Raw genomic sequence first — 25858 nt, forward strand, 5'->3', positions numbered from 1 at the left:
ACTTGAAACTGGCCTCTAGTTTTTTGTTTTTTTTTTATTGGCTTCTAGTTCTTGTTTGTTGAATTAACCCAAAAAAAAACACTTTAAGAAATGATTGCTACCTGCAATGCTACCTGCTCTTTATCAATATTTTAAGTATGTATAACTGGAGCATCCTTCTTAAGTGGTCCAGTTGTGCAGTTAGTGCTGACAGCCTACTCAAATGAATGGAAAAAGTTTACCTTAACTTAAACAGTCTCTGGACCACGGACGAATTTTGCCAGCTGTACGAAACAGTTTGGCATCACACTGTCTCTGCAGCAGCCTGCACTGCTTCTGACAACAGCCAGCTGTTAATGCCACTGAAGCAGATGACACCACCACCACGGGGAACCCCAAACTCGCTCTGAAGCAATCTCACTGACCATCCATCCAGTCTGGCATCAAAACTCACAGCTCCCGCTGCAAAGCCAGCTCCTGCTCCAACTTAAGTCAACAGCACGGCTCCTACCAGCCACAGCCTGTGCAGAAACGGCACGGCAGCTGGGGCTGGCAGCAGCTCCCCTTCCTACGCTCCTGGACACACTTTTAAGGCAATATATGAGCTTTTAGCAATCAGTGGAGGCCACTGGAAAAGCGTACGCGGTGTCTCGCTATACCTGACTTGGACTTGAGGGCGATCTGAATGGAGTGCCCGTCGTTGATCACCTCACAGTCGCGACAGACGACGTAGTTGGGCGACAGGCGCACGTCGAGGAGCGAGGGGTCGTACTTGGCTTCTCTGGAGTTGAGGTTGATGGGCGACTGGTACTCGCCGTTCGCCTCGGGGAAGAGCAGCCCCCACTCCACCCCTGCAGCGCCGGGAGAAGCCGTTATGTCGCGACCGGAGCCAACGCGCGGCACGGCTCCCCCGGACGGACGGACGGACGGACAGACAGACAGACCGCCACCGGAGCCCCCCGCCACCCAAAGTTTGTCCCCTCCGGAGCCGCCCGGCCCCTCACCTTCCTCGTAGCCCCACTCGGGAGCCTCCTCCCGGCGCGGGCAGGGCTCGGCGCCCCCGAGCAAGCTCCTGTCAGCCATGGGCGGCCCCGGCTCCTCCCGGAGGGGCACGGCGGGGCTGCGCGAGGGGCGAGGCCGCCTCACGGCGCTGCGACAGCGGCTCCCCGTCCCTGCCTCCGCCCCGGCGGGCGGCTGCGGCCGTGTGGCGGGGACAGGGGCAGGGGCTGTGGGCGGAGGAACGGTGGCAGCCGGCGGAGCGGGGCGCGGGCAACGAGCGCTGCCTCATGCCGCGGGTGGGCCGAGCGCGTACGACCGCCCCGCGGCTGCCCGCCCCCGGCGGAGGGTGTGAAGGCGGCCCCGGGGGACGCTGCTCGCCCCGGCTTCCCCCTGCCCTGCCCCGGCTTCCCCCTGCCCCGCCTCGCCCTCGGCTCCCCGGTCGGGCTGCGCCCCCGCCTGTGCCAAGGGTACCCGGGGAGAGCGCGTTCGGCAGGGGAAGGGCAAAGTCCTGCTGCGCCCGCAGGGGGACAGCCCCAGGTGCTGGGGGCTCTTGGAGGAAAGGTCCTGAGGGTGCCGGGGGACGCCGAGCTGGCAGGGAGTCAGCGGTGTGGCCTTGCTGCTGGCGGTATTCCTGGCTGCACCCGGCGGAACGGCTCCCCCGTGGTCCTTCCCTTCAGCTCTGAGGCCACACCGGGAGCCCTGGGTCCTCCTCGCGGCTCCCCAGTAAAAGGGAAGCCTGGGCGTACTGGGGAGAGTCCAGTGAAGGGCCGACGGGTTGATGAAGGGACTGGGGCACCTCTCCTGTGGGGAGAGGACGAGAGAGATGGGACTGCTCAGTCTGAAGAGAAAGCTTGGAGGGGGATCTCACCAACGTCTATAAACACCTGACGGGAGGGTGCAAAGAGGACAGAGCCAGGCTCTGTTCAGTGGTGCCCAGCGCCAGGACAAGAGGCCATGGGCACAAACTGTCACTCAGGAGGCTCCATATAAGCATCAGGAAGCACTTCTGTGCTGTGCTGCGACTAAGCACAGGTTGCCCAGAGAAGTTGAGGAGTCTCCCTTGGAGATCAGAAGATGCCTGGGCATGGTCATTGGCAACCCGCTCTGGGTGGCCCTGCTTGAGCAAGGGTTGGACCAGATGGCCTCCAGAGGTCCCTTCCTACCCCAAACGTTTTGTGATGCTGTGGTTCCTCATCCTGCAACACTGTGCCCCCCTCCTGAGAGGGGATGGAAGCACTTGTTGAGGATAAGAGAGCCACTGAAAACGCAAGGGAGCCCAGCTCTGTCTTATACATTCTGAAGCAGGGTTGAGGCCTCCATACTCTGCAGTGACTCCCTCATTTAGACCACATCCAGGAGTGTGGCTTCAACCCTTCCTGCAGAGTATACAGTGTACTAGGGTATGAGAGGCTGCCCCAATTCAAGGGCATCAGAGGAGTCTCCCATCTCCTATGCCAACAGCCGTGCATGGACCTGGAGAACATTTGTTTTATCAAGGGAAAAAAAGGTTGGAAGGGACCTCTGTAGTCAGGCACTACTGTATGGCAGTAACCCAAAAACTTGTATCAGTGACAGGAAGGGGAAAGAAACAGCACTGACAGTCCCAGTCCCAGAAAGGCAACAGAAATAAAGTTGCTACAATGGTAACATCCAGACTATAGTACTAGTAGGTACCATAGCATCCAGACCTCCCTGAGAAGATAATATCCTGATCCTGCGCTGTTGATCCACAGGCTTTGATCTAGGTGTCGACCTCAGTGTTCCCCAGCTCAGCAGTAGCATTTACGATTCCTGTGCAGGCTGACATGAGAGCAGAAATTATCACCGGTGTTAAATTGAGATGGAAGGAGAGGAAGAAGTAAGCTAGAAATTCATTAATGAAGCAAGAGAGTACTGGTTCATGAGCTGTGTGCAAGGCAAAAAGAAAACAGGACAAAAAAGTAGCATGTATTGGGTTTTCTTTTGCTTTTTGTTTGGTTGCTTTAAGATCAGAATGGAAATACAAGTTTCTTTCTGCGGGATCACAGTTACTTGTTATTCTTCACTACCGAAGATTGAAAAAAATATATTCTACTCCAAAAAACTACAATGGTGGTGCAGCTCCTTGTGGGAAAAATCTCTCTCTCTATATATATATATATGTATACATATATATACACATACATTTTTTCTCTTGTAATGAATACCTGACATCAGTACAAACAGAACATGTGGGTTTTCTAGCATGAATTTTAGTCACATGATAATAGTATATTGCATATGCATATACCAAAATTGGCTTTATTGTTTGATAAATTTTATCCCATAATTGCTTCTTAAACACACATTAGTTATTCCTATTAACATCAGTCCCTTTGAATCGTTGCTGAGCCACAGAATCATCATTGATTCTGGTCCATCTGACTGGAAATTCTTTTTCCTCTTCTAGCAGAATCTCTCATTTTGAAGAAAAAACAGGCTTAGGAGGCTGGGTTTATTCCGTTGCTCTGTGAGGCACAGTGCTTCATTCATGCCCTGTATTAAATCCTTTCCTGCAGTAGCTTTCCTGTGGGACGTCTGTTCTAGAATTTCACACTCATGAGTGGCACCATAATCAGACCTGTGATTTCCTGTTTTGTAATAAATACTTTTCATGGCTTTTCAGATTTTTCATGGCTTCCATTCATAACTGAAGTTAAGAACTAAGCTACTTATATTCTTTGCCCTTCCTTTTAACCTTTCCATTATTTTCATGTCTTTCTGCAAAATTAGGCATAGCAGGTAAAGCCTTACCAAAGAGTTGGCATGTATTTATTCCCACGTCTCCACAGTTGTTCTCTGTGCAAATATCATTTCTTCCTTAGTTGCTGTCTGGCATAGGATGATCTGATCACCAGATTAGATTCTTCTGAAGATTCTTACGACTTGGTAAAGTGTGTGAGTAACAAGAGAGTTCAAGGTAATGTCTCTAAAATGAAATGGAGCGTGGGACAGAGATCTCACATTTAGCTCCAGCCTGAATCCATCTGAGCAATCTCTGCACAAGCCAAATAATTTGGTTATGGACCCAGCTCCAAGTAAAGGGACTGAATCACAGAATCAGATGAAGACAGTGGCATGATCTAAGTCTTGCTCTAGATCAATGGGATTTGGTGTCCTTCAGGCACTCTTGAAATCATTGCACTCTTTGTTAGTCCATTTTTGTACGTATGTATAGTATACTGATGATGCCCTAGGCACTGCCTTTTGCCAAATGTTGACGTACCATGCAATCATCTAGAAAAACTCACCTTGTAGTGTTATGTTACCTGATGTACTTGTCCCAAGGCATCCACTTCCACTTAGAGATCTTTCCTCTTTAATTAAGTTCTCTCTGCATGGCAATCATATGGTTTACATCAGCAGCCTGTTCCATACATCTGTTAAACTGACTTTATATTGATCTTTAGAAACTTTATTATCACTAGACATCTAAAATTTAAGTTTGTGCATAAGATCCCACTAGTTGACTTTACTATAAAAACATGATAAATATATGATACGTACAAATACAGTATTTGTTCTGTAAAAATGCATTGCTTATGGTGTTATTCATCAGACTAATGTTTGCCACATTGGCTTAGCATACTGTAAAATAGATAGGCATAATTATGGCCCTCAAGCTAATACCAAACTGATGGGTAAAGATCAGGAAAAGCGCGGTCAAAGTGGACTTCATGAGTGACACAGCAACTCAGCAGCAGAAGCAGGAATAGGGCGCATCTCCCCACATCCCAGGTCATCCGCTGATCCTGTGGAGCATGCTGACTTCTTGCTTAACTGGGATTAATGGTCTGACCCTTTGATGGTAATGGGGGTAGGAGAGGGGAACTGAGGCAGAGGGATCCAAGGTTTAACAGTTTCTCTTTGAACTCAGAGGACAGTAGTGGCTGAGTCTCTGACATTCCCTTTTGTAAAATGGCACTTTGAAACATGTTCCAAATTTGTATCCATAAACCGTCATTAATGACTAGCAATGTTTTTTAAAGTTAAATTTCAACAACTTTGTAAAATTACTGCTTTCCACATGCTGACGGGGGGAGTTCAATGCACAGAACTGTGCAGGTTATTAAGAAATCTGTAGGAAAAATAAAAGCAGAATTCCATATAAGTTATTTTGAACTGAACAGGCCTACCTGCAGGGATTCTCTGCAGGCCACAGAACTGACAGTTGTTTCTATGATTAGAGGTTATGAAATTCAGATTGTAAGAGAACCATATTTCCTTCATTAGTCACTTCTTTTTCTTTATTACCTTGCTGCCTGTGAAGAATATTTGAGGGCATGTGGGACTTAGTATTATAATAGAATTCTTCTATGGGACATTAGAGTATTCCATTTGGGGCAATTTAAGAGTAGAGTTTACGTTTCTCTAAGAGTTTAGAGTTTACATTTCTCTAAGCCATCTCTCAATTCTTGCCAAGGTATCCTGAAAGAAAAGACAATATCCATACAGAAACATAAGCAACTAAAGGACCAGGAGCATCTAGCTTTTTCAGTAAATAAGGCTTCCTATTTTGCTTCCTGTGCTTGACTATGAGGTTGGCCAAAAATCATCACTCACATGATACTGTTTCTGCCTTTATTCTTGCCAGGTTACTCTCTCAAATAAGCTCACCGCTTTTCCATACGTGGAAGTGTAAGCAGGAAGTTCATACGTTTGTCCATTAAAGTGCAAGCTTCCATATAATAAAAGTGAAAATCGCTTTGCATATTTTGAAAGGCAGCTGCAAGGAAGAATATTTCAGCTTTTCGGGAATAATATTATTCGCCTATCATTTTTTTTTTCTGCAGCTAAAGCAATGTGTGACAGAAAGGAAAAGGATGGCCAGGCGGTATAAATAGTCCAAGATGACAAGGTAAAGAGAGACCATTTTCAATAAAGAGCCCATTTAGAGCAAAGAGAAACAATTTATGGTGAAAGACTCCGTGTGTTTGCAAGTCAGGTTTACATTGGCAAATGCTGTTCTGCAAACATTGCAAAATATAGCAGCTGGACTCCAACTTCCCTTTAAATCCACACCAAATGTGGTTTCAGTGGCCATGTATATTTTATGTCTGTAGGCATAAATTTGTGCTTCTTGACTTTACCAGCTAATAGGATAGCAGGCTGGTCCTGCACACACTTCACACATTTAACTTTACAGTATACATGGCTCCTTTGGAATTAAAATACCAACAAATTGAGCTGAAAGTGTGTACACAAATATACACTACAGCACAGGTATAAAATCCCTGAGTGCAAAATTGCATGTGTAGGAGTAAACAAGAGGTGAAAGGAATATGTGAAGAAGCTCATATTTCTAAACTAATGGGCATAATTGGCGTATATTGTCCCAGTATTCAAATGTGTAAAACAAGGCTATTGTGGCTGCCAATGAGAGTACACACATACATCTAGAAGGCAATAAATCTACAACAAGATAGTCTCCAGTTCCTTAAGGAAAATCCAAGGAATAAGAATGCACTTCTAAGGACTTAAAAATACCTCAGTTAAAGGGAAGGGAAGAAATAACAAGAAATACAGTGCAATTAAAGCACATACTGAAAAAATAAATAAATAGAGAATAACCTAGTGTAGTGTCCTGGAACTTTTCATTTCCCTAACAGGATCTAGCTCTGGAAAAAAAAAATGTAAAGAATTTGGAGAAGATAACAGGAATTGCTGGTGAAGTAAAATAAGTACAAAAATAAAGTCTAGTCCTTCAGACAATAGAAGAGTAGAAGGGAAGTGAGATTTTTTTTCCCCTGGTAGGCTGAGGAAAGGAGAGATAAAGGATGAAATAGGATATCTCTGAAACACAGTAGAAGAAATCATAATTAAGGGCCCTGACATGGCAAAACTACTACGTAAATAATTCTTTATTTCTTTAGGAAGGAAGCAGAACTAAAGTTATACCCAGGCGAAATTCAAGGAAGACGATTGAATGCTCAGGGGGAAAATCTGCAATAAGAAGATGCTGAATATTTATTTACCTAACTGTAGTCATTTCAGATCTTTAACATTAGATGAGATTCCTAAAGGATTATGAGTTTCATCTAATGCCTATTGAAATGGAGTGGCACTTTGTCAGTGAAACTGGTAAATGTTAAATCTGCTACCTGCAAATTAAATGTTTAAAAAAGAAGCACTGAATATGAATCAGGGAAAGATGTAATACTGTTCTACTCTTAAAAATAAAAGGAGAAAATGAGCTAAATAATGAGCCTGAGCAGTTTTTTCACTGGAGGAGCAGAGGCAGATGTTGGCTTAAAAGTGTTGGCTTTTCATCTGGGAAGCACATGAACACATGGAAGCACTGAACAGGATCAAGTGGAACAGGATCAAGAGAATAACAACATATTTGAATCTGTAAAATGATGGCAAAAGGAGAGTCAGTTCTTTATTCATTCTACTGACTTTTGCTTATCAATGTGTAAACATCTGTAACTGGCAAAGTGCTCACGCGCCCAGTTCTGGTAAAGCTATGAAATCATACATTGGGAGTGTAATCTGGCTTCCTATATCACGGGCTATTGCATTTCACAGTTACTCGTGTACCGTGTTAATTATTTGGTTATAAATAAATAATAACTTGTGTTTTGCTAAAGCACATTTTCCAGAGATGCACGACCTCGAGACCTCAAGAAATGAAGAATTCATTACTTTCCTTTGACAGTTTGTTCCAGCGGTTAATCCCTTTCATTGTTAACTCGTGGATACCCAGTTCTAATTTGAATTTATCTGGCTTTAACATCCAGCCACTGGTTCATGTTATGCTTGTTTGCCTTGATAAAGAGCCTTTATTGTTTTGTGTTTTCTCCATGATGTACACACCCACTTGGTCACCTCTTTGTGGTCTAAACAAGAGGAGCTCACTAACACTTACTGGAAGAATAAGACCAAGATATCTTTTTTCTAAGCTTTTTTTTCCTGCACATTTTCCTGTTTTCTGCGTTAAGAATACAGACACCAGAATCCCCCTGTGTCACTCTTGCTTTTACCTCATGTTCTCATTCATTTCTTTTTTATGTGCACAGTGACCAGTCACATTAATCTTTTTTTTTTCCTTTTGAATCAGATATTGGAGCTCTTGTTCTGCCTCTGTTTAGTATAAACATTAAGTCCTCTTTTCAAGTCAGCGTATTCAGAAGCCAGTCTACAGAATGTGAACACAGCTTGTGTTATCATTTTACTTTTAGTTAACATAAAACGCCATTCATTTCAATCAGTACTAGTATTCATTTATTTTTAATCAAAATCTTGTACAGTACCAAACATTATGCCTCATAAAAATCCGTAATCTCATTATATCATCATATATGTTCATTTGACAAAATGTACTTTCTGCAAAGCTATTGTCACTAGCATTAATTATATTCCTCTCCATCAAATTTCTGTGGCTGCAGTCCCATATCAATAAAATTAATAAAATTAAATTAAAATGGTTGGGGTAGGAACGTCAGGTATCCTGTGCACTTGTTTCTTGAACTAGTATTCTTTCAGGGTGATAATATGATAAAGGGGTTTATCTTATTGTCCCAAACCACATAAAAAAAAAAAGAAAAAAGAAAAAAAAAAGAAAAGGAAAAGAGAGATCTCATATATACACAGAAAAGTTCCAGAAAAGTTCACATTCAGAAGTATAAAGATACTCCTAGTTTCCAAACCAGTGAAAAACTCCAACCAAATCAATTCTCCTCACAGACTGAATATAATAAATCTTTGCCCAAATCTCACCAGATTTCCATGTAGTAAGTCATCCAATGGCTGCACTATTTTATCAATGTCCCACAATACATCAGTATGCAGCAGTCTTATATTAAAAAAAAAAAAAAGAGGCATCAGAGAAGGCTTCTTCACTAAAGAAATTGGAATTTGTTAGAAGCTTTTTTGATATTTTCTTCTAAGATTTCATTTTTCAGTCTCCACCCTCTTGTTTAAGAATCCGAAAACAGGCATTTTCTGTTTTACACTGAAACACAGGACTCTTAAATATCTCCTCAGCTGCTTCCTAATATTTTTTCCACAGGAAGGGAGTTAGTTCACAGCACAGTGTGCTTTGTTATATCTGCATCAGCAAAGCAAATAGGCTTGCCTCTCTTCATCTGGAAAAGGGGCAGAGGAAGAGCACCAGGAGACAATGCAGTAGTTAAGGATTATTGTGAAGGTTTCAGGGAACAAGATGACAGTCTAGTAAGCAGAAAAGGTCCTCTACTATTTATGTTCGTGTAGTGCTTCTTGCTTGACAAGTCACTTGACTGTGTGTGAGCACTTTCTCTGGAATAGGTTGGTTTTGGCTCCCAGCTGTGGGACGGTATTTCTCATAGAGAACTGAAATTCTCTTAAATTTTATTATTATTCTTGCTTGGCACTTAGCATCTCATTTTGGCACTGAAAGGCTTTGTCTTGGGTATGTTAACATGCATTTGAGCAGCCGATATTCCCTTTACACAGAAGGGATGGCCCATCCCTGACACGTTTGGGTTGGCTTCACATTGGAGAAGTCAGTGGGGCTTTTTTCTGCAAAACTGATGCTCTTTGAGATTTGGCTACCTATACACTTTGATTAAATGACAGTTTGATCAAGAGAGACCTTATCGTATGAGAAGGCATGCTCCTCATGATCGCTCTGAGTCCCCATGCATTTTTGGCTTTGGCAGCTCCCACCTTGGAGTTCAGAGAAGCAGAAGATACTCCCCAGGTTGAAAGACATCATTTAGAGTTCCTTGGGACTCTTCCTGGACTGTTCTACATTAGCAATAAATAGAATGCCTGTAGCAGTAAAACTGATGGCACCAGATCAAAGCATCTGTAAAGCTTCTTCTGTGAGCTTCCCATGAGTGCTTTCTCCTCTACACTCACACTTCTTTTAGCGGCTTTGTTCAGGGCTGAGCTTTTGGCATAGTCATTGACACACAGCTTTGTCAAGTTGCAAATTATCAACTGAAAGTGTTGCTATACAAAGTTAAAAGCTTGTTTATCACAGAGCCTCTTTGCTAGTGTATGGTGTTGAAGCAAGTTGTTCTGCGACAGGAGTGCTGGTGCTTTTTTGCAGTGCCAAGCAATGCCGTGCCTCAAGCCCAGGAAGCTGCAGGAATTTACAAGAATAAATTCTTTCATAGTTAAGATCCCAGCAACTTACAAAATCCCTGCAGCACGGTGTTTAAATGAGGTACTGCAACAGTGCCAAATAAAAGTGGGTATGCTCCACTAATGAGGGCATATTGTGCCAGCACTTTACAAAGAATAGTGTGTTTCCACCCACATCGAACCAGCTCTACTGATAGATGTGGAAAGAGAGAGCAGAGAGACATTGACACAGTTTATTCCTTTCTACTCACCTTTGTCTGGTGTCTTGTAGAGACCAGCGATCGTATTCTGTCTAATCTCGTCCTTATTGAAAAATGGAAATGTTTCGTGTGAGAATTAGATTGCCCTAGGGGGAAAACACCACAGTCAAATTCTATCCACAGAACCAAACATATCAAGATCTCAGATTACATTGCTGTTCACTTTAACAGCAGTAATATTATTGACAGATTTGTGACCTTCATTAGGTTCAGGAGCTAAAAAACTGTTTGTCATGAATGATTATATTTTAGATCTCCTACTTCAAGGTATTTCTATGCATACTCAGACAGTGCTGCAGTCTATGGAGAGCATCCATTTTGGGGTTTCCTGCTTATGAGATAGGAAATTTTAAACCTCTAATAGTATTCTGTTAATGCTGGCATTTTTTCTATTATTAGTCTTTACATATACATATATAAGTACTTTATCTGGTTATTTAATATATCATTCCTTATATCTCTACATTTAAATTATATACCCATACAACCAGCATCCATCAGAGTTGATGAGAATGCAACAGTGCATGCTGTAACATATGAAGAACTGTCTCTCACACTCTCATTAGCAGAAATGTTCCTAGAAATAGTAAGTGCTTTTCTAAAGATACATACAACGCATCTCCATATGACTTATTCGCTTCCTGCTTTTCTTCGAAAGGAGCCTAAAGAGGCACTATGTACCTGATTTTCCTTGGTACTTACATCTGCTTCTACATGAGAAAGGAGGCCATATATGTTAAGTTGAAGGGACTTATTTTATTTACGATTGCAAAGATTCTTGGCTTGAAAACTCAGTTAAGTTCCAGTGCCTTTCATCTTCCATGCTAAGTGGAGAGACAAAGAAAGCATTCATAGACACAGCACATGTGACATTGGGCAGTCTAATGGCATTAGAACAGGTCAGTGAAGCATTAATGAATTTACAGTGATGACAGCACAACAGTGCTAGAGTCTAATCTGCTCTGTGCTAAGTGGTTTTCATAAGTAACCTTAAACAAAAATAAGCAGCCAGGAATCTAACTAAAATCTTTTGTTTTCTTTTTGACAAAACTTAATCTACATTTTTTATTTTGAAATCAGCAGTCAACTTCTTTCTTACTGTGTCCCTGATGTTTCCTCAGCCCATGTCGTATCTAAGACTGCTCTCACCAAGTTCAGATGAGACTAGTTATTCTGAGCATATATTTCAAAAACATTTTTTTTTCCAATAATCTACTGTTCATGCCACTAGTCTCAGTGGCTGCTTACAACTAAGATCTCCCCCAAAAAGCCTTGCACAGGAAAAATATGTGGTATGATCTTGTCCATAATGCCATACTTTCATTCCAACTTTGTATTCACACATCTTTTTCTTCACTATTATACCTCCTTGCTGTCATATATCTGTGCCTACTCACATATTTGGGTGAGGTGCGCATATAAGGTGTTAAAACAGACAGCAGCAAAGTTCATGAGACAAGGACAAGATATGACTACTGGCTGTTTACACAAGATCTTATCCTACCTCACTGACATCAAAAAGGTTATTGCCATTGACTTACAGGAGCATGGTGTCCATTTCCAGAATCCAAGAAAGGAACGTGTTGGGCTTGAGGACAGAAATATGTGCAGAAGCTTCTCTTCACATTCCACCAAAATGATGATCATACATTTGTGTCCACAAAACTATCCCCAAATTAGTAATTTCATTGTAGACGTTCCCTCATAAGGAGAACTGTGAATTCTGTACTTGAAGCAAAGCAAAGTACTTCCAGTATTTCTTAAATGTCTTTCTTTGAGATATCCCATGACATTTCTCTGAAGTAGTAGGTGTTCCTCCAGATGCTATAAATATAAATACTCTAAATCACATACTCCCTTCCGAGAAAATCAAGTAATGAAACTATATTGGAAACAGGCAAGGCACATAATGGAGAGAAAAAGAGTCTGTGAGTTTTCTGAGGTCTGCCAAATTTCACTGAAGCTGGATTTCAGTTACTGAGGTGAAGACATGCTGGAGTGGAAAAGATGACAGTCAGAAGTGGAGATACACTGCAGTCTGTGGTATTCTTATACCATGGGTAGACACAATCAAGCTAACCTTGCTTTGGTTTACTCCAATACTAATACCAGAGAAACCAAGCAGCATGGGGTGCAGTGCAGCCTAGCTAAGTGCGTAAATACCCAGAGATCTGGGAAGATTGGAACAGCACAGCAAAAGCCTGTGTGATCAGTACCCAAGTCGCAAGATCAAAGGTAACTTTCAGAGCAACAAGAGTTTGCTAGTATATCAGCAAGATCTATAATTGCACTTCAAGTGCGCTGTAGCAGCCTTGCTACTCAAAGAAAATGTGGCTCTAAGGACATTGTCACCAGAGAGGAACCACAGAAGCAAAGCAGAACAGAAGTGAATCCAGAGTTTTATGTACTCCCCGGACTGTTTGTCAATTGATTTCAGTGGGACTTCTCTTGTCAGCAGAGCTTGCTGGGAGGAGAAGACAAATCTGTCCTTTTTCTATCAGAAATGCTTTGAGAATCAGATTTACAAAGAAAAAAGATTATATAGGATTGATTGCCTTTATTAACCTCATTTCCTCATTTCAGTAATATTATTAGCTATAAATCACAGAAGGACAGTTTCATATGGAATTACATTCTTATTAATATCACAACATCCTCATCCCCTCACCATTTATCAGATTCATTCATCGTGTGCTGGAAATCCCAATAAAATTATCCAACTGGAGACTAATAGCATGGCTGTATCTTTCACTCTTCCATACCTTCTGTTAGCTTGTTTTTATCTTACTCTTTTTTTTTTTTTTTCCCATTCTTTTGTTGTCAAATTGTATTGCAGAGCATGGAATGTTTTTCTGCTCCTCGCCATGTCTCATACATTAAAAATGCATTAAGAAAGATATCAGCTACCTCATTTTGCTTTAAAATGTTGTCTTTCCCTCATAGCTAGTGAAAATAAGCCTCATGAATTCATTAATCCTAAAACAGAGTAGGTAGTGGTTCTTCATTTAATAAAAATGAAGGCCAAAATTTACTATTAAAAGTATGATGTAAAAAATAAATAAATAAATACTTTGCTCTATATGCTTGATGTTCAAAATAATTCATTGATGATAATCATCAACACAATAATAGGAAGCTGAAGAAAAAGTGAAATGACCTTGTTTAACTCAAACCTGGGAAGAAAATTAGTTTTCCTGAACAACCAAAAACTGCTTTCAGAAGCAGTTTTATCTCAGTGGAACTGGTGCAAATATGCTGTTACATATTCCTTCTGTTCGGTACCTAAAAAGGCTGGGGGAGATAATTTTTTCACACATATTCCCAGCCCTGCTCTATTCCCTTTGAGCTTTGCAGGATCAGCACAAAAGGTCTAGAAAGTAGGCTGGAGAAATCAGCTGCAGGTTCTCCTTGAAAGAAGGGCTCCTAAGCTGCCTCAGTGCCAGCAGAGACAGCTGTCCAGCACCAGCAGCCTGCTCCTCCTCTCCAGTGCTCTGGATGGACCAAGGTCATGATCCTCCCTGTGCTCCTTACCTGGGGACAGCCCAGCCCCTAAGGACCGTAGCTAGTGAGGAGTGGCAAAGCATCCACCATATGCCCCAGCATCAGGTGAGAAAAGGTCCCTGCTGTCTTTCTGTTTGGATGTCAGGATTCTGTGTGCACTTACAACCTGAAGGCTTATGTGGGAATTCTTTCTAACAGAACCTGTTAACAGCAGGGAAGTGTGATTATGTCCACTCCTATAATATTGGCCTTTATTCAGACACAGCACTTTTTAAAAATTATATCTGCAAAGATTTCACAAAATGGTTGAGGTTGGAAGGGGCCTCTGGAGGCCATCTGGTCCAAACCTCTCCTCAAACAGGGCCACCCAGAGCAGGCTGCCCAGGACAATGTCCAGATGAGTTTTGAAGATCTCTAAGGAGGGAGGCTCCGCAACCTCTCTAGGCAACTTGTGTCAGTGCTCTGTCACCCACACAACACAGAAGTGCTTCCCAGTGTCCAGCAGGAGCCTCCTGTATGCCAATTTGTGCCCATTGCCTCTTGTCCTGGCACTGGGCACCACTGAACAGAGCCTGGCTCCGTCCTCTTTATACCTCCCTTCAGGTGTTTATAGACATTGGTGAGATTCCCCCCCAAGACCCCTCTTGTCCAGGCTGAGCAGTCCCAGCTCTCTCGGCCTCTCCTCACAGGAGAGGTGCTCCAGTCCCTTCATCGACCTGGTGGCCCTTCACTGAACTCTCTCCAGTATGCCCAGGTTTCTCTTATACTGGGAAGCTCTGAAGTGGACACAGGGCTCCAGGTGTGGCCTCCTCAGTGCCAGGGAGAAGGGATCTGCTCTTTTGCCCTGCTGGAATCATTCCTCCTATTGCAGCCCAGGAAGCTGATGACCTTCTCTGTTGCATGGCTGTATTTCTGGCTCATGTTCAACTTGCTGGCCATCAGGACCCTCAGGTCCTTTTTGTTAAAGCTGCTTTCCAGCTGGTTGACCCCACAGTCTGTACTGGTGCCTGGAATTGTCCTTCTCCAGGGTCAGGACTTTGTACTTCCCCTCACTGAACCTCATGAGGTTCCTGTCAGCACAGTTCTCCAGCCTGTCACAGTCACTCTGGATCACAGCACAACCATTTGATGCAGCAGTAATTTCTCCCCATTTTTTATTACCTGCAAACCTGCTGAGGGTGCACTCTTTCCAACTGTCCAGGTAACTAATGAATATGCTAAACAGTGTCATCCCCAGTACCCACCCTGGTGCACGCCTACAGTGAGTGGCCTCCAGATGGACTTTGTGTTGCTGATAAGAATCCTTTCAGTCCAGCAATTCAGCCGATTTTTGGCTCAGGTTACTGTCCTCTTACCTAGTCTGTACTTAATGATTTGACAGTGAGGATGTTATGGCAGACAGTGTCAAAAACCTTGCTAAACTCCAGATAAACAACTTGCTTTCCCCTCATGCACCAGACTAGTTCTTTTGTCATAGAAGGCTACCAACTCAGTCAAGAATGATTTTCCCAACTTCTGTGACCTTTCAAGGATTATTGAGAGTGGCCTCATGGTGACATCAGCCAGCTCCCTTAGTACTCGTGGTCGCATCCCATCAGGTCCAACAGCCTGGTGTGTCCAGGTTTTTTAAGTCTTCCCTAACCTGATCCTCATTAGGATCAACAATGCTAATTCTCCCTAGTTCCAGATGTTCCTGTGGGTCTTAGAGGCCTGGGATTCCTGAAGGTTGGTCATACCAGCAAAGACCAAAGAGAAAAGGGCATTGAGTACATTGGCCTTGCCCTTGTTCTCTGCCACAAGGTCCCTTGCCCCATTCATCTGCAGGCCAACATTTTCACTAGTCTCCCTTCTGCTGCTGCCATACCTGTAGAAACCTCTCTTGTTGCCCTTCACATCCCTCTCCAGATTCAATTCCAGGTGTGCTTTGACTTTCCTAATCTGATCACTGCACGACTGGGCAACGTCTCTAATTCCTCCCATATCACCTGACCCTAGCTCCACCTCTTGAATATATATTTTTTGAGTTTTGTCAGGAGCTTCTTTTTCATCCATGCAGGCCTCCTGTAGGCGTACGCACGAGGATGGAACACTCTTGAGTTTGGAGGAGGCAATCCTTGAAAATCAGCCAGCTCTCCTGGACTCCTCTCCTCTCCAAGACGGTCTCCCATGGGATTGTTCTGAGCAGGTCCCTGAACAGGCCAGCGGTTGCTCCCCTAATGTCCAGGTCTGTTAATCTGCTATGTGCCTTCTCTCAGCATCCTGAGCTCCACCAATCACAGTGACCAGGGCTGCCCTGACCTTCACATACCCAACCAGTTCTTTATTTGTAGAAATATGGTCCTGCACAGTCTCCACGTTTCATCCCCTCATCAATCACCTGTGTCAGGAAGCTGTCACCAATGCCCTGCAGAAACCTGCATTGCTTTTACCCTGCTGTGTTGCCCCTCCAGTAGATATCAGCATTGCTAAAGGCTCCCAAGAGGACCAGGGCCAGTGAAGAAGGTATTTCTTCGGTTTGTCTGGAAAAGGCCTGATGACCTGCTGCTTCTTTCTTACCAGGCAGTCTGGAGCAGACACCCACACCAATGTTACCCACATTGGTCTGCCAGCCAGTCCAGGCCTACAAGCTCTCAGCTGGCTCATAGCAGAGCTCCTTGCATCCCTGCTTCTTTCTCAAATACAGGGCAACTGCCGTTCCTCATCCTCCCACCCTCTCCTCCCCAAAAAGCCTGTACACAGCCACTGCAGCACCCCAGTCATTGGAGTGTGATTTGCCCATTACCTGGAGATTACTAAAAATCCAGGCTCCATCTACTGAAAAATTCAAAGGTGAGTGTTTTCCTTTTTTTTTTTTTTTCATTTCTTTTTCAAACTGAACAAGCAACAAACATAAAATCCATTTCTTACCATTGCAAAGTTCATGTGTTATGGTCAAATATGTCTTATGCTGCTGTTAGTTTTGCAACAAAGAAATGTTTCTATCAGATGGTTCTTATCAACGAAATTAAATAGAAATGATAAATGGCTTGCTACTATTTTTCTGTGAGCCAGTTTTAAAATGGGTCACATTGTTCTTCTCTTTACTAGCAACCTAAAATAGAAGTTATTATATCAACAGTGGTTTTCACATAATAGAACATTATCTGAAATTGAGTTTAGGTAATGTTTTTCCTTGAAAATTAAGGCTATAGTAGTATAGTTATTGAAAATTATCATAGTTTACTTTTTATTTTTCAATTTAAAAGCAATATTCTCGATAGTAAGAATTGCAGTTAGAGTTCTTCCTAAAGAAAATGATCCCTTGGTACAGACAATAAGGAAAATGAATGCTGATGTTGACAGCACAGCATTATAGAGGCTTCTTTTCCCTTCATGGGCCAAATTGTCTACTAGAATATTTGATGTAATTCCAGAGACTTCAGTTGGACTGCACCAATTTACATTATGGAGAACACAGGACATATTTTTTAAATTAAAATTGGACAAAGTTGTAAAAATAATGATGAAATTTAAGTAAAGCCTGGCCAGCATTTTCTTCCACAAATCTTATATTTGTGAGTCTATTTCTGAAAATCAAACCGAGATTGATTTCTCCCTGGAGTATCTTGCAGATGTGCAGCTGCAGCTCTTCAACAGCAAGGAAAATCTGATCTACCCCCGGCCACCAGAAGAGCGAGACAGCCCACCCAAGGCATGCGGGGCCATCCAAGAGCCACCGGCACCTCAGAGGGAACATAACGCTCAGGAAAATTGGAAATTCAGTTGTGCACAGGGTGAAAGTTGTTTGGCCCAGCCTGGATTCATGCATCACTCCGGTGCTGGTGAAGACTGTGCTTAGGCAACGCCGCAGGCAGCTGCGGAGGATTCCTCTGAGAACAGATATCCTCAGTCTTGTGTAACCAGGCTCTGCTCCCACTCTGCTCTCTGCTCAGGATGAAGGGGCATCTCAGGGCTCCACTTCGGTGGCCTGCATTAAAGTAGGGCTAGGATGGTCAAAATCATTTGCAATCCTTAAAAACACAGTAAGAGAAAATGAAGAGGTCTTTCCACCACCTGCTGAATGGAAACTAAGTGCAGGAGAGAACAGACTTGAGTACAAGGTCCAATAGATGCCTTGTACAGTGCATTGAATTCTTTGGGGATTTCTTCAGAGGTGAACTTGCACAGAGATCAATGAAAGCCTGCACATTCAATCTGTTTCCTATTAAAAAAAAAAAAAAAAAAAAAAAAAAAAGAGTCTCTCCAGTGTGCAAGTCAGAACTGTCTGAAAGTCACAGGGAGATGAAGTGCTGAAAGGCTAAGAATCTCATGCTTCTTTTTCTTTTTATATACTCTTTATTCCCACGGATCCTATGGGAAGCATAGGACTTCAGCACAGGGACGGCAGGAAAGATTCAGGGCTGTTAAATTAGTAGCTTGTTTAAATCCCAAGGTAAACTAGTTGTGCTAAATTAATCTGTGAAGCCTCACGTGAAATCTAGAGCCCCTGAGCAGTGCAGATATTTTGAGATGATCTAATTGTGGTTGGAGAGAAGGGAGAGCATGGGCACAAGCAATGCTGTGCTCTGCGCTGCAGTGGGCTCAGCACACAGCTCAGTGCAAAAATTTTGACATGGGCAACACAACCAGAGCACCAAGGAACAAAGATATCCAGGCATTTCTAGAAATTCGTTGCTGGACTATCCAAGGATTTGAAATGATTGCTAGGAAACTGAGGAAGATGTGTACAATAAACATGGAAGCTCCTGGAAGTAGTGGAGGGATGGGAAAGAACTGGGAAGGCTGCAATTAATAGTTCATGTCACACAGCAGCTGTCCCTCATGGAAGTTTCTTTATTCTTTAACAGGGAATCGGAAGAACCCCAGCTAACCTTATTTTATGAAGCTCTGCCAAATCACAGGCTAAGGTTGGGCCTCAGAGAGCAGGAGCATCATTCGGGTATCTCAGCACTGCTTCGGACAATGCTGCCTTGTGAGTCCGAAGCTCAAGCATGATGTGGAGTGGAAGCACTGAGTCCTCATGTCCCACCAGCCTAATGCCAGCGCTATGAGTGAATATAACGTGAATTCTCACGGTGTGGTCGATTTAATGACTATAAACAAGCAAGAAAGGAATAGAGGAGACTTCCAATGTGCTACTGGCAAAAGTGGAAATTGCAGTATGTTAGTATATACACCTTCATTGGGTGGATGGCATTGATGTACTGGGATGGACTATCTTATGCAATTTCTAAGATTGCACTTCTGTTTTTATCTCTCTGCATGAATGAAAGAAAACATTTTAAAACACCATGCTGAAGACAGCAAATAAAATGAGTACTCATTTCGCAGTTTGTGACTCCTTCAAGATGTGATCGATCATTGTCCTACTGCCACAGGTCAACCTCTGCCATAGAAAACTCCAGACAATCTTCAGCTGCATTTCCTAAATAATTAACAGGATGGACAAGGCTAAGATAACAATACGCAGTCTATCTTCCAAAAGCAGCTGACAGAAGGAAATGGATACCGAATGAATTAACTCATTAGAGCAGGACAGCACATTTGGAAATTCAAAACAGACTGCCTGGAATGATTTAAGTCTAGCACGAGGTTAATGCCCACCCCTTGCTGAGGCATGTTAGTGTTGCGATCTAGTGTTTCAGAAAGGTTGATGGGTGTATATCCTGGGTTTGTGTGTTAGGACAAGCCTGGACTTAATTAATTACATGGTTAAAATACCACCTGTAGTGGCCACACACACAGGTTGCATATTGATTACAACGGCTATGTTCACACGCGTGGACACACTCACAAACACCACATGCTGACATACCGAACACCTCATAATACAAACAAAAGTTGCTATTACCTCCTCGTTGAGAGGAATTAGTAACAGTGGAAGGCATGTTATATGCTGCAAATACATTCTGTCTTCAAAAAGCTGCATCTGTATCCAATGTAAAAACTTGGCAGGCATCCGAAGGGAGCAAGGTTTCTCTCATGCCTGACTTATAACCAACAGAGAATTTCACAGAAATCAGGTTTCACCATTTGTCAGCCACGAGCTGTCAGCAAAACCTATTTTCTTCTGATAAACTTCCACCTGTCTCTCCTTCAAAGTTACAGGAGTGTATTTTTTTTTGGAAAATTGTGGATCTTTATAGAGCATCCCAGATTCCGTTACAGCACTGCTGAAGTAATATGGACATTTCTAGCCGTCATTAATAGGGTATACTTAAGAGGTTTAACTCCTTTTCATCTTTCATGGGGTAATAAGCCATAATTAAGGGACTCGGGCTGTATTAGAGAACTACTCACCACCACATGTGTAGCACAACATATACTTTGCAAAGAGACAACTGGTAGCCAACGCAGTTGGGGGATTTCTTCACATATACACAGTGAAGGCATGACAGCAATTTTCATTAAAAATATTCTTAGTAACACAAGTCCTTCTTACATCACTGTATTTGACAATGGCTCAAACTTGATTAATGTGATCAAATAATGGGGTCAAGGGTCCTGCTGACTGGTACCTGAGGACCCCCCAACATGCCTACAACCAGCAGCTCTAAAAAGCTCCTTGGCATTCCCTCTACTGCAGGAATCACTTGGGACAGGGGTCATCCCCAAACAAGTGCAATTCAAGCAGCACAATGTAACGTGCCTGTCTGAGAAGGAAAATAAGGAAGGGAGGAGGAAGCTTAATTCATCCTAAGCACTGCCAATCATTTTTTGGGATTTAGGGCATAGCAAGGATTGTGAAGCATGCACACATTGGGAAAGGGCAGTCTTCATTAGCCCTGCTGCTGATCACTCTGTGCTCTCGGATGTCTGAGGTAGAAAGGTTGCAACCACAGACTGCATCCCCAACAGAGCATCCCCACAGAGCATCCCCAACTGGGTTCAGTCTACACCCACCCTTGATTATCCAGGGTTAGGAGGAGAAGAAGTTCAATGCTTTTGTGTGAAGTCTGTGTTTATCCTGCTCACATTAAAAAAGACTCCAGTTTAAATCAAATTACTGAAAGTAAGAACAGAATTACTTTAATTCAAGGGATGACATCATATGGTCACAGCCCTTCTTTTCCTTGAATATTTGGGCTCATCATGATATGCCAGTTGATCTTAAGAAGTGTTGAAAATCCCTCTTTTAAACAGTACTGGTCAGTCCCCTTTAATGGGATTCCCCACATCCACACACATACCCCCCACACACACACACACCCCTAACCTTTTTTATTATGCACCAAAAGGCTGTAATGGAGCCCCAAGCCACAGCATTTCTGAAATCAAATACATTGGCATTTTGTGGAAGCTATCTTGCAAATTCTGGCAGAACAGATGTGCGGTCCCAATTCAAGGCAAGCTCCTGGCAACCTGCCAGCTCTGCATACAAATTGAGAGTCTGAATCATACACAGTCCTCCTCCTTTATTTTGTTCTGGCCTAAAACGGCTCTCTGTGATCAACCTCATCCATGCAAACGTCCCAAAGAGAAATGCTAGATTTAGCTGACAGATGCATAAAGTCTCCTGTTGTCACAGAATTCCCCAGTGTCTGCTCAGCACCAGATGTCAAAGAATGCAAATCTACAGCTGGCTCTGGTGTTCATTTGTACTCCAAATTCCCTCCTTCACAGCTGTTGTTTTCTACTTCCATGTACACAGAGCCAAATTTTCAGAAGTAGGAGACAGACCATGGATCTGTATGTTGATGTGAATATACGTGTTTGCTTATTTGCCTGGAAAATGCCTGTTTGAGCTGAATAGTAAGTGTATTTGTGAGGGTATATTTGAGCATGCTCAGCCGCCAGTGTTGGAAGTGACCCTTGCTCATCCTTCAAACGTAATCTCTTTTCAACAGGTGCTCTGGAACCGGTGTCGTCTCTCTGAATTTCTCTTTGCAGTTAAACAACAGGATTCCCAGCCTGGCTTGGCCCTCCTAGGCACTGTGGAAATAATAATCATAACCCCAGTCAAACAAAACAAAAGATGTGTAATCGTGAGGAAGCGGAGAGCAGTGTTTCTTCACTTATCTGTGGGAGCCTTTGCTTGGCCACCCTACAAGCCCCTCAGGAAATGACTTGGCAATGTAATTATGGTTTTAAACTTTTGTTCTCCCTTGTGTAGATATTGCCAGCCTGCACAGCTTTTTAAATATAGTCAGTGAGTGCCACTAAAATAATGTCTGCAAGAGCAGAATTGATATGAACTTTTTCTTATGTTGTATTTGCATGGGGGAAAAATCTGAAACAGCAGGTAAGGATGATTACAACAGGACACATTTGTTTTCCTGGGCTTCATTTAAACAAGTTCAGGTTTGCAATGTTCACTTCTAGTGGCCTCAAGTATAGTTTAGATTTCCTTAAATGAAGATAGCATACATATGGAGACTTTTCCTTCCTATGTAACAATCTTCAAATCACAGAGTTCTCAATTGTATAGACAGTAATCATAATCTTACCACATATTTGTTTAAATTAACCTCTGATTTTCAGCCAAATCACTGATTTATATTGTTAAAAGTTCCTTTGACCTAGTGTTGAGACACCTGACTGTGTTTAAAAGGGGTGAGTCCTCACAGAATGGCTGAGGCTGGAAGGGATCTCTGGAGCCGTCTGCTCCAACCCCCCCTACCCAAGCAGAGCCACCTCCAGGTGGCTTTTGAAGATCTCCAGGGAGGAGACTCCACAACCTCTCTGGGCAACCTGTGCCAGTGCTCAGTCACCCGCACAGCACAGAAGTGCTGCCTGATGTTCAGAGAGAGCCTCCTGTGTGCCAGTTTCTACCTATGGCCTCTTGTCCTGGTGCTGGGAAGTAATCAAAACACAAGTTTGTATTTGAATATAAAGTCCAGATTGGACAACCACATATAAATACCTGATTTCTAAGGAAAGTATAGCATGCACTGTACCAGTACAGCATGACTCATAGCAGATTCAGAATGTTTATCTTTTCCCAAACTCTTTTTTTTTTTTTTTTTCTTTCAGCTAGATGGGGATGTATTTGCCTTGGCTTTATGCCCCTGAGTGTTTCAATGCCTGCACCAAATGCAGCTCACCAATTCACCAATTCGCCTATTCACGACAGCACTGTCTCCCCAGTTTCAGTGAGACATAGGATGGTAAACCCATGCTGCGAGCGGCATGGATCTCTCACCCAGTACATTCAAACAATACAGACCAGCCTTATTTCCCGGATTACCACACACTTCAAGTCTTGCCTGGGCTTGCATGAAGCTACCCCAGCTCTGTCTAAAACATTGCTCTCCAACGCTTCCAGCTCTGGCCTTAGGGCAAGCAGAGCTAGGTTGAGTATCTGCATTTGCTATATGAATACGCTTTTAAATCTTCACATTGCCAATACGATTGAATCAGATAAATTAATCTGACATAAAATACTGAAAAGATGACTCCTTGTAATGTTGCATAAGCCAACACCAGAATCCTATTTTGTCATATTTTAACATAACTTTAATGCCAGCTATCAAATACAGAAGTTAAGTAGAACAGAGCTGTAATGAGAAGCCCCAGCCACTTCTGCTTCTGCTGACTGTGGCCATGAGACAGAGCAATGGTTATGAAAATGTTAAGTATTAAATGTACTTTGCGGCAGTCTGGCAGTGTTTATTTTCTACTGTTATTATACATATTATAGGCAGCCACAGTATCCAGTTTTCAACATAGACAATTGTATCAACTTAGGAAAGCAGTGATTTAAGATAAAAGAACAAGAGATGTTTGCTGGTTTTACAATAAGCAATAGCAAAGATATCGACCTATCAGATAAGAAGAAAGGAGCGAGAAGAGTTTAAAATACTTTGTTTGAAGTGATATGACCCGGAACAAATAGCCTTGGTGACATTTTAAGATCAAATAGCCCCAGCATCAAGTACCTGTATTTCATATCATCAAGGGAAGCTGTCACAAGTTCAGCCTGATCTGCCCAAGCAAATGAGCTAGTGCCTGCAATAGCAGAGGCTTGCATTTCATTCTGAGCTCTTGAAGTTAATCCTAGTTTTTCGTTGTGTTTTTTGTTTGTTTGTTGTTGTTTTTTGTTCTACAAGTACCACCAGGTTTTATATACTTATGCATTTGACTCCAAATTACTTTCTTGTGATAATATCCTAATGAAGTGTTTTATACAGTGATTAGAAATGCCTCTACTTCGTCACATTTTCAGGTTAGTGACTCTTTTCCTGAAAGAATGGAAGGGAATTACTATTAAGGCAAAATTAAATATTCCTGAAATTGATAAAGAAATACAAGTTCAGAGGTTAAAAAGCTGTCAAGAGATGACATTTAAAAATAAGATTTTGTAAAAGGAATATTAAAAACGTTGAACAAATATTGAAGAAAGAGTAAGTGCTGAGAAAGGTAGGGAAGCCAGGGAGATTTTCAAATAGTTTGTGCCATCAAAATTATGTTGAATCTGAGTCTGCAGGATGTTGAGGCACAAGGTGTGAGCAGGAAAGTCAGCAGGAAAACAAATTGTTAATTTGGCTCAGAGTAAAGAGCAAGAGGTGCATGAGGAGGGAATTTAAAAACCCGCCTGTTGATGTGTTTGGAAATTTGCGGGGGAAAGAGTCCCTCTAGGCAAGCAGACAAGTAGGCAGCTATTGCATCAAAACTAACTGGGGGAAAACAATATAAGGATCACTTGAAAGCAGGATTGGAAGTTTTTTCCACTGCAAAGGCTTTAATGCATAGGAAACAAACAAAGGACATTTGTGCAGAAGGAGCAGTCTGTCAACACTTGCCCCTTACCAAACGCCACTTCTGTTAAAAAGGAAAGTTATGTTTTCTAACAGTGTCGCTCTCCATGAGTAAATGCACAGCTGGAGATTGCTGCCTCTGCTGACCACGGTAAGCCCTGCTGCAGACGGGGGACCTGAGCCCCACGGTGACGCTTTGGAGTCAGGCCACAACCGTCACTGCTCATTCAATACACGCTGTGTACAATCAGGTTCCTTTGGGTTAATTATATTGTATGTCTGCTTTATGTTCATTATCATAGAGATTTATCTCAGAAGAAATGCCTTCTGCTCGGAAAAATAAATGGTTCTACTTTGCTTCATTGCCTAATAGCTGGAGGAGTCCATTATCCTGGGAAAACATTTTTTCCACTTAGACTGACTCTTCAATATTTTATGACCATTTTCCTTTCTAGCTTTCACAGTAAATAAAACAAATACATGACAGACACAAGATGTTAAATAGTCACCAATATGTATAATTTAGCATATACAATGAATTCTCACATATTTTCATTTTCATTTTCTGTATGTCGCACTGTACTGTATCGTACTATATTGTTTCCTTTGGTTATTTTCATTTACTTTACCCCATCAGTGCTTAGTCTGACTAGCATTCACTCTGTATATTACATGGACTTCATAGTGGCCTTTGGGAGGCACAGCTTTTAAATGATGTAGCTCCTGGATTCAGATCCTAGAGTGTGAAAAGGCATTCGGTTATTACTTCTTTTCTGTGAGGATTGCTGCTGTTGACATTTCAACATAGTACCTCTGCTGCTAATGGTAGAAGATGGTAGAAGACTTTTAATTATTAAATGTCATACATTCTATAGCTCTGTACATAGAGCCAAAACAGCTCACGCAGTCCAGCTACATTGGTCGAAAGTGGAGAGGAAGGAAAAACTCAAAGGCATCTTATCAATGCGCTGATTGAGCCTGTCCCTGAAAACTCACTCCCAGGTCCTGGTTCATTTTGCCTCCTCTGTTTCAGGAGCACTGATGGAGGAATGATGGCAGTAAAATCACCTGCTTTCACTTGCATGCATTGGCTGCATAGAAACACCCAGGTGTGTACAGGGAGATTAAGCCAAGATCTTATGTATGTAAGATCTCTGCATCTAAGACACGGGAGCAGGTTCTGCTCCCTGTCCTGAACCACTTCAGACTGGGTTATAAGTAACAGGCGTACGCAAAGCACAAGTAAAGGCACCACACAAGTAAAGGGATGGTCATTGCAATAATCACAAATGCTATGTGTTCTATTAAGTCATGCCAAAATTTTGTAATGTT

General features: G+C 42.6%; 1 protein-coding gene and 1 long non-coding RNA gene across 2 annotated transcripts in view; one reads left to right on the plus strand and one right to left on the minus strand.

Annotated features, from left to right (window-relative positions):
- The window catches only part of CA8 (carbonic anhydrase 8), a 49697-nt gene extending 48437 nt beyond the window's left edge, over positions 1 to 1260 (minus strand). Inside the window, exons 1-2 of the mRNA XM_040545704.1 lie at positions 984 to 1260; positions 639 to 830 (exon numbers count right to left, since the gene is read on the minus strand). Of these exons, the coding sequence (XP_040401638.1) occupies positions 639 to 830; positions 984 to 1062 (271 nt within the window). The 5' untranslated portion in view covers positions 1063 to 1260. The remainder of the gene's footprint in view (positions 1 to 638; positions 831 to 983) is intronic.
- LOC121064363 lies at positions 826 to 7189 on the plus strand. Its single transcript, XR_005816476.1, has 3 exons — positions 826 to 950; positions 5790 to 5854; positions 6870 to 7189. It is a non-coding gene; the product is annotated as an uncharacterized LOC121064363 (long non-coding RNA).
- The last annotated feature ends 18669 nt before the right edge of the window (positions 7190 to 25858 follow it).

This window comes from Cygnus olor, chromosome 2, assembly GCF_009769625.2.
Source record: "Cygnus olor isolate bCygOlo1 chromosome 2, bCygOlo1.pri.v2, whole genome shotgun sequence".
Lineage (NCBI taxonomy): Eukaryota > Metazoa > Chordata > Aves > Anseriformes > Anatidae > Cygnus > Cygnus olor.